Here is a 10,000-nt window from a genome sequence, read left to right as displayed (position 1 = left end):
CTTTCTTTCTCTCTCTCTCTCTCTCTCTCTCTCTCTCTCTCTCTCTCTCTCTCTCTCTCTCTCTCTCTCTCTCTCTCTCTCATTACCTGGAATTTTATTAATGAGGAAGAGAAAGGTCTCGTAGGCATTCAAGAGGGTTTCCTCTCAATTTTACTATCAAGATTGTCATTCACATCACGGGTTTCTTCCCAAATCTTTTAAATATTAAAATTATTTTATTGTTTTCGCTCAAAACCTTTCTCATTTTTCAAAAATGTTAATTTTCATGGCATATAAATCCTCTTATTACTTTACAGAACAGTTTATCTAGCACTATGTTTATTATATTAGCTTAAATTTTGTGTTTACATCACTAATAGCATTTTAGAATGCACTGCTAAATAATATAAAACAAGTAAAAAATGCTACGGTTTCTTCGGCGCAATCGAGTTTTCTGTACAGCCGCTACAGCTTGTGGATGATCGACTTACCAATTTGCAGCCCTCTAGCCTAAGTACTTTTTAAGATCTGAGGGCGGACAGAAAAAGTGCGGACAGAAAAAGTGCGGACGGACAGACAAAGCCGGCACATTAGTTTTCTTTTACAGAAAACTAAACAACGTTGAAATTCTACAGAAATCGGGCACAAAATAGTTTGGATTACGAATCGATGAATTACAAAAATATAAGGCGAATGTTATCAATGCCGAATATAAACAGGCTTATGAATGATGGGTTATGAATCTCAATAAGCTGTTGGACTGAGAAAGGAGCAGAAATAAAATCTTGAATGTCCATATGGAGCAAAGGTGGGCGAAAGTTATTGAAGCAATTTTCAAGATTTGGCAAAGTTCAAGTGAACGATTCTGCATCGAGAACTTTTCTCAATAGTTTTAGTTTTCTGTAAAAGAAAACTATTACGAAGGTAATAGGGTGGATTGACTGATTGATTTGTGGCCATTGAAACTGGCGTCACAACATCACAACATCTTGGTTATTGACGCCGAGGAGAGGATTGAGGAATGTAAGATGGGAGAAAGAGACTATGAACGGAGGTACACGAAAAGGAATGAAAGGAGTTGCAGCTAGGGGCCTCAGGAAGGGACGCTGCAAGTAACCTTGAGTATTGCCTACAGTGCACCGCACGAGGTACACTGACGGCAATACCCCTCAACGGAGAGGACCCTGTATTATAATTTATTTCAACCAGACCGCTGAATACCAATTGCAGATTTAGTGAGAGAGAGAGAGAGAGAGAGAGAGAGAGAGAGAGAGAGAGAGAGAGAGAGAGAGAGAGAGAGAGAGCGCTAGTTGGCAAGGTGCCCAAAGATAATTCCTGCTTTGTTACGTCATTTTTTTACTAATACCTGATAGACATTACGTCTCAAGCGATTAGGTCAACTTAGGCATTATTATTATTATTATTATTATTATTATTATTATTATTATTATTATTATTATTATTATTATTATTATTATTCAGAAGATGAACCCCATCCATATAGAACAATCCCACCAAATGGGCCATTCACTTGAATTGAATTTCAGAGGTTATTATTATTATTATTATTATTATTATTATTATTATTATTATTATTATTCAGAAGATGAACCCTATCCATATAGAACAAGCCCACAAACGGGACCATTCACTTGAAATTCAAGCTTCTAAAGAATGATCTAACTTATCAAAAAAAGAAAAAAAATAAATTAACAAATTAACAAACAGACAAAAAAATGTATCAATGACGGATCACCGAGCAATCATAAGAAAGGTGGGGGGGGGGAGAATGGGTGGTTAGTCATCTTAATTCGGGGCAGCTGGCCATAACGGAATCTTTTTTTTTTTTTTTTTTAAGGAAGAGAGTTCACGGTCATATTATAATCATCTTCCGTCGGGGAAAATGGCGGTCGCGTTGCCACGCTGTTTTCCGATAACCCTTCGCGTCTCTGGAAGGTCGTGAATCAAGAGGACATGGTCTTCTTTGAACGCGTCTAATACCTGACGCTCGGGTTGTTTAAAGTCTCATTAACTCTGTTGGTGGAAATTGATAGCGTTGGTCATTTAATTTTTTAATTCTTTTTTTTTTTAGGTAAGTGGAATATTTTCTTTCTTTTATTTTAGGAAATTTATAGCGTTGGTCATTCAGTATTTTTTTTTTATTTTTAGGTATGTGGTATATTTTTTCTTTTTTTTAAGTTTGATGACTATAATAATAATAATAATAATAATAAATAATAATAATAATAATAATAATAATAATAATAATTATTATTATTATTATTTATTATTATTATTATTATTATTATTATTATTATTATTATTAAAAACTACTGTAGTACCATGAGTCTTAAAACTGAGAAACAAATCCAAATTTATGTAAATATCTTTATCTTTTTATCTTTAAATATATGTATATATACATAACTGTGGATTTGGTTCTCCAGTAATAATAATAATAATAATAATAATAATAATAATAATAATAATAATAATAATAATAATCCTAAAAAATAGACGAAATAAGTAGCTGATCTTTGTCGAATTACATTAACTAAAAGAAAGTACCTACAGTAATATGTTGTAGTTTGGTGACTATAATAATAATAATAATAATAATAATAATAATAATAATAATAATAATCTTAAAAAAAGACTAAATAAATAGTTGAGCTATGTCGAATTACATTAACTAAAAGAAAATGCTTACAGTAATATGACTGTTATTATATATATATTAATTATTAATAATAATAACCACCTTCCTTCCTTCCAGACTCAGAAACCCGAGATGGTGATTGTCAGCGTAGGAGGAGGGATAGGGGACGCCGGTGGGGGAATAGGAATAGGAGGAGGAGGAGGAGGGGGAGGAGAAGTAGGAGGAGGTGGTGGAGGAGGGGGGGAATGCCCCCAGGACCAAGAGGGGCCTACCCTCGCCCATTACCCTCAACATTACAGCGCCAATTACCCGCAAGGATCCGCTGCCTCCCACTACCCGCCCCCGCCGGCCAAGTTTGCCCAGCAGAGGGAATACCCGCCTGGGTATGACAGCGACTCCAACAACAGCGACCACAGCAGCAGTGGGCGAGGGAGCGGAGGGAGTGACGTGGGCAGCGAAGTTGACAGGTAAATGAATCAATCAATCAATGAAAAAAAAAAAAAAAAATATATATATATATATATATATATATATATATATATATATATATATATATATATATATATATATATATATATATATATATACGTCACATATTACCACAGCTGAAGAAATGAGAGGTTGGTTTAGGTCCTGACTGAGTTTTGACTTTATTTCCAAGTCAATGGCTTGGAAATAAAAGCTGAAACCGGTTAGGACCTTCGCCCTTCCTCTCATTTTTTCAGTTGTGATGATGTGATAAATAAATCACGTGATAAATTGGTTATAATATATATATATATATATATATATATATATATATATATATATATATATATATATATATATATATATAGCACATAACACGCTTCTATAAAAGTAAAATCAGTGTAGTGTTGTTGCCTGATTGCTCAACCGTCTCCTTCAATCTGAAGATTAAAAAATTACAACCTCAAACTAAACGAGAATTCTGAAAATATCTAAGAAAGCTGTCATTATAACGGCCTATTATTACACCTACAATGACAGGGCTCTTAGCCAAATGAAGGACTCAGGATTTTGTCATTCCAAAAGTTAATGATATTTCGTAATACCATTTACATTGGTTTCTTTCGCCATGAAAAAAATAAAGATAAAATTTTTTATCGAATTAATGTCTCGTAGCAGAAAAGTGAAACTATGTTGAATGACCTGTTAGCATGAAATCAAATACATGTACACACACATGTATATGCATATGTATATGCATATGTATGTGTATATATATATATATATATATATATATATATATATATATATATATATATATATTCATTATCAATATCATCGCCTCTCTGAAAATCCCACTCATGTCTTTCTTGGACTTTCACTTCCAACAATCTCCACTCATCTCCACAATCCCGTTTCAGTTCTCAGGTCTGAGTCTTCCAACTATTATGGCGCCCACAGAAGCCCAAGTGACATTGCTTAATGCCTATTAATATATATATATATATATATATATATATATATATATATATATATATATATATATATATACACATGAATGGATAGAATGCTGAGATTAGTGAAAGTGAAAGCACATGAAAGAAATAAATGGCAGGACTTCACAAGATCCTCCTTGCCTCTATAAAACCCATGAAAACACAAACACATACACTTGTTTAAATATGTATAAACGCACGTGTATGTACTGTCTATGAGACATCTCGGATAAAAACAGTTTCCCATAAAAGTGGGAGACTCCCGAGAAAAACAAGAAGCATAAACGAAGGTCTGAGAGCTTTTTGTAAGTCTCTCTCTCTCTCTCTCTCTCTCTCTCTCTCTCTCTCTCTCTCTCTCTCTCTCTCTCTCTCTCTCTCTCGTTTCATTTCATCCGCAAACTTTAAGGAGAAACATTTCATCCCAACAGGCTATATGTCTATATTTATCTAACTATCTATCTATCTATATTTGCGTCTATGTACATGAGCTTAAATTTTTACATGGCCTGAGAAAGAAAGATAGAAAAACTACATAATGGATACAGCAGTACAGAAACGAGGCATTACAGACCCAGTGGATACAGCAACAAGTTGAAACACTAACAAAAACAAAAAAAAAGCGTAGCAGAAGCAATAAGAAGACCAGGAACTTTAATAAACAACAGGAACTAGGGAAAATGACACAAATTTATGACAAAGTATCCGGTCAAGGTGCAATTTGGCTTCAGTGCGTTTTCAACGTTGATAAACATTAAGGACCGAATTTGAAAAAAACTAGAATTGATAAATTTACAGTACGCATGACTCACACACACATACACAGTTCATCAAGCCACAGAATCTTGAAGTGAATTAATATACTATAAAGAAAAACATTCAAATGTCATAATACTACCCACTAACTCCTCATTGCCAAAAGTCAAATCAAGAAGGACATTGCAAGAAATACATTTTTAACGAAGTCCAAAATCATAAAATAAACACAGGGTCCATTGAAGAAATCAAGCCCAACTCCACCTAACAGTATTTCTCATCCCTACTCTCAACTCCCTACACAGGGAAGGCTCCCGTCTGGAAGACAGCGGCCGATACAGTGCAGACGGGTGCGAGAGCATCTCCCCAACAACATCCCAGAAACAGATCTCGTCCCACATCGAAATCAAGAGCCAAGTGGACCCATCATCCAGCATCACAACCACGACATCCAGCGTGACCATCAAGACTGCAACGCAGGTCAAGAACCCGTCTCCAGTGCACAAGCATGTCAGTCAATCACTGTCTCCTGCCCACAGCATCCAGTCTACCACACAGTCCAAGGTCCTGTCTGGAGGCAAAAATGGTCAGGAAGTGGCCGTGACACACAGGTAAGAATAGACAGATTTAGAGAGATTCGTCAGGTAGAATGCCCTTAGAGCAGGTGTCCAGTATTGAGGACCAGAGCCCAGGTACTGGGGTCAAGAAGGAAGGAGAATCCAGTCTTCCTGTTTGTCTAGATTGGTTAAGAAAAAGCCACTGTAGAACACTAGGTTTATGTGAATAAATTATAAAACAGGAGCTTTCGACCATCACCCAGGTCCTCTTCAACTGTACTGAACAGTAATTACAGTGTCTACACAGGTAAGAATACAGAGATTCGTCAGGTAGAATGCCATTACAGCAAGTGTCCAGTATTGTGGGGCCAGAGCACAGGTACTGAAGCCAAGAGGAAAGAAGAATCCAGTAAGGAAAAACAGTCTTGGTGTTTATCTTATTTGGTTAAGAAAAAAACCACTGTAGAACACCAAGTTTATGTGAATAAATATAATGCAGGAGCTTTCGACCATCACTCAAGTCCTGTTCAGCTATACTAAATAGTAATTACAAAGTGTTTACACATAAGAATACAGAGATTCGCCAGGTAGAATGCCCTTATTGCAGGTGTCCAGTGCTAAAGGGCTAAAGTCCAGGTACTTAGGCCAAGAGGAAAATTTTTTTATACTTTTCCTGATTATAAGAAGGGGCCAAAAACTTTACATACTTCCAAATGACGCTGACAGCAGGAAAATATATTGGCTATTCAAAAAATTCCTTTCAGAGGGTACCTAATGGCGTTTTAGAAGAACGAAAATCAAATTACTCTGAGAATGAAATGACAGTCAAATGGTTTCTACAGTACATAAGTTGAGAAGAACAACCCTAACTTTTTCCTCAGAGATTAGCAGATCATTATTTCTTTGTGGCTATTACAGTTTTAATATTTTGATACAAACATATTGACGACATGACTACCATGCAAACAACATGCACATATGTGCAAGTAAGTATGTATAAGATAATGATTTGGAAGTTTACTGCACACGTGGTTCTTCCTCGATTCAGAAGTTGAAGTATAAGCCTTACAGTGACCTTTGATTTGATTCTTCTCTACAGTCACCCAATGACCGCTTAACCTCTATATATATATATATATATATATATATATATATATATATATATATATATATATATATATATATATATATATATATATATATATATATATATATATATATATATACAGTATATATATATATACAGTATATATATATATATATATTGTTCCCTCTTAACTTTTCGAATCTCCACACTTTCTGATACTCGGGATGCAGGTTCGAACCCTGCTATGGACGTCTGAGAGCATTGTGGTTATTACAATTACAAAGGCAACTAGTAAATGGTGACTAGTAGATTCTAAGTATATATATATATATATATATATATATATATATATATATATATATATATATATATATATATATATATATATTTAGAATCTGGTAGTCACCTTGCCATAAATTTCTGACCAACGTCGGGATCGAACCCCGGAGGTCTCCCACATGGTAGCGCCCTTTGCCTTTCCTTTGAGAGAGACCTGGGTTCGATCCCGATGTGAGTCAGAAATCAATATATATATAAAGTATATACATTAATATATATCCCCTAAAACCTGTCCAATTTCAGCCGCTCATCAAGAAGCGTTCCGGTAACCCACCCACCGGTCGACGCGCCCCTGTGTTCCCAGTGCAACCGGAGGGGCCTCTTCTTCTTCGACCCCGGCTGCAGCGGCTGCTCGACCCTGCTGAGGCGCCCCACGACCTCGCCCTCCCACGTCTTCGCCGTCATGAGGCAGTGGGTGCCCCAGGTCCAGCATAACATTCATCAACTTGTTGCGCAGGTGAGTGAGTCAGGCCGTTCGGCTGTCGGCAGGTTTTTCGTTTTTTTTTTTTTGGGGGGCTCCTCAAATGGGACGTTTGTTTCTCTCTCTCTCTCTCTCTCTCTCTCTCTCTCTCTCTCTCTCTCTCTCTCTCTGGAAAGACGAACATTGTAAAACAAGGTTCATTTGTCATCTACATCCATACATACAGATTAAAAAAATAAAAAGAACTGGATTGTCTTACTGATAAACTTTCATGAGAAACTTCTCTCTCTCTCTCTCTCTCTCTCTCTCTCTCTCTCTCTCTCTCTCTCTCTCTCTCTCTCTGGAAAGACGAACATTGTAAACCAAGGCTAATTTGTCATCTACATACATACATACATACATACATGCATATCAAAAACAAAGAGAACTAGACTGAGCTTACTGATAAACTTTCATGAGAAACTTCCCTCTCTCTCTCTCTCTCTCTCTCTCTCTCTCTCTCTCTCTCTCTCTCTCTCTCTCTCTCTCTCTCTCTCTCTTCATATCTATAGCCTATCCTCCTCTACGTGTCTCCTGTCCTATTAAATTGTACTCATATATATATATATATATATATATATATATATATATATATATATATATATATATATATATATATATATATATATATATATATATAATGTATATATGTACTGTCTAGTAATTCTAACAAACAGCGAACCAACAAACAAATGCAAACTCAAAGAATGCGTTTACGACGGAGATAAAAAAAAAAACAAATATCAGAGCTGAATTGAATAAAACAGCGAGATAGTAAAATTACGGCCTGTGGAAAGGAGGATACTTAGTCTTGCTCGTTTATCTCCGAAGAAGGAGAACACCACTACTGCAGCCTCCTCATGCATATTCCGATTTGGGCGATTTATGACCCTGAGAGAGAGAGAGAGAGAGAGAGAGAGAGGTGCGTAAATCTTCTTAAAATATGAGGATAAAAAAATTCTCGTTAAATTTCTTCATAATTCAGAATTTATCACTGAGAGAGAGAGAGAGAGAGAGAGAGAGAGAGAGAGAGAGAGAGAGAGAGAGAGAGAGAGAGAGAGGTTCGTGAATCTTAAACAGCCAACTTGTTAAATTCCTTCATCTACCATAATTCAGATTTTATCACTGAGAGAGAGAGAGAGAGAGAGAGAGAGAGAGAGAGAGAGAGAGAGAGAGAGAGAGAGAGATCTGAAAATTTACAAGACATTCATCCATATACATTACTGTATAGGTATTTCAGAACTATAAAGGGGAAAAGGGGCGTATTATCCGTGTAGCATGTATGCATGTAGTATCTATGAATTTATAAGAAAAATGTTTGAAATTTGCCGACTACATTACTCGAAAAAACGCCTACAAAAAATTTAATTAATCGTATCTAAACACTAGACAACAAATTTAACAAATTCTCCCCACCCCCACCCTGAAAAAAAAAGATTGCATAACAAAGCCCACGGTCCTATATCGACTCTATTCAACATCAAACAAAATCACTTAAAAGTAACGAAGAAGGAAAACCTAACGTGAATAAGATTCCGATGAAAGGTCTCGAAAAACCATCTGCTGCCAGGTGTAATACAGGTATGGCGGGAGCAGCCTCGTCTCATTAACTCTGGGAATTCGTGGACCACCCTCCTCAGTCCCCCCCCCCACCCCCATCTTTCCAAGAAGTACTTCGAACTGACAGTTCGAAATGTTGTTGAACACGCTAATGACACATTAGAAGGTAAGGACTATCACTTTCTAGGCTCGTCCACCGTCCGCAATTGCGTACTCCCCCGTAATTGCGTATTCCCTCGTCGCATTTAATAAATGACGTACGAGGAAGGAACGGGTGATCGCGTACAGGTAGATACTCTTCTGGTCGATCGGCTCGTGGCTAAAAACGGTCAGGCTAAAGCTGGATGGAGATGGAATAAGAAACGTAATGATTGTGGGTTATGTTATGCGTTTAAACTTATTACGTGAATTACAGTATATATAATAAAATTATGAAGTTCCCAAGTTTCTATCACACAAAAGTATATATATATATATATATACGTATATATATGCGTGCGTGTGTGTAGTATATATTAGATATATACACATACAAATATATGTTCATATATACATACAGTATACATATATGTATATATATACTATAAATATGTATATGCAAACACATCCAAACACATGACACGGACACACAAACATGTCTACAAATGCATTCATGTACGCATACGCAGATACGCAATAAAGTCATAAACACGAGACGCCGGTTCCAAAATCATTTTTGCTTTTGGGGGCGACGTGCCCGCAGAAATTTGCATTTAATCCGCGTGCCTCAATTGAAACATGGCACCTACAAAGTCAGAATCAATGATCTGGACGGATTCCCATCTGGAATAACATCACATTCATTTTTTCCCCTTTTCCAATAACAGGAATGCTGATAAATCCGCTAAAAAATATAATGGAATGGAATATAAAATTTAGGTCAAAGGCCAAGCGCTGGGAGCACATGAGGTCATTCAGCGCTGAAAGGGAGATTGAGATAAAAAGGTTTGAAAGGTGTAACAGGAGGAAAACCTCAAAGCGGTTGCACTAAGAATCAATTGTTAGGAGAGGGTTAAGGAAAGTAAGATGGAAGACAGCGAATATGAACGGAGGTACGGTAAAAGGAATCAAAAGGGTTGCAGCTAGGGGCCTACGGGACGCTAC

The 10,000-nt window shown here is 36.5% G+C and overlaps 1 protein-coding gene across 1 annotated transcript in view; it reads left to right on the top strand.

Moving 5' to 3' along the window:
* The window catches only part of LOC136835627 (CAP-Gly domain-containing linker protein 4-like), a 135,516-nt gene that overhangs the window by 88,579 nt on the left and 36,937 nt on the right, over positions 1 to 10,000 (top strand). Inside the window, 3 exon segments of the mRNA XM_067099399.1 lie at positions 2,756 to 3,105; positions 5,160 to 5,465; positions 7,081 to 7,294. Coding sequence (XP_066955500.1) covers positions 2,771 to 3,105; positions 5,160 to 5,465; positions 7,081 to 7,294 — 855 coding nt within the window. The 5' untranslated portion in view covers positions 2,756 to 2,770.

This window comes from Macrobrachium rosenbergii, chromosome 55 (genome assembly GCF_040412425.1).
Source record: "Macrobrachium rosenbergii isolate ZJJX-2024 chromosome 55, ASM4041242v1, whole genome shotgun sequence".
NCBI lineage: Eukaryota > Metazoa > Arthropoda > Malacostraca > Decapoda > Palaemonidae > Macrobrachium > Macrobrachium rosenbergii.
The sequence above is the reverse complement of the archived record's forward strand: the minus strand, read 5'-3'. Positions and strand labels throughout refer to the sequence as shown.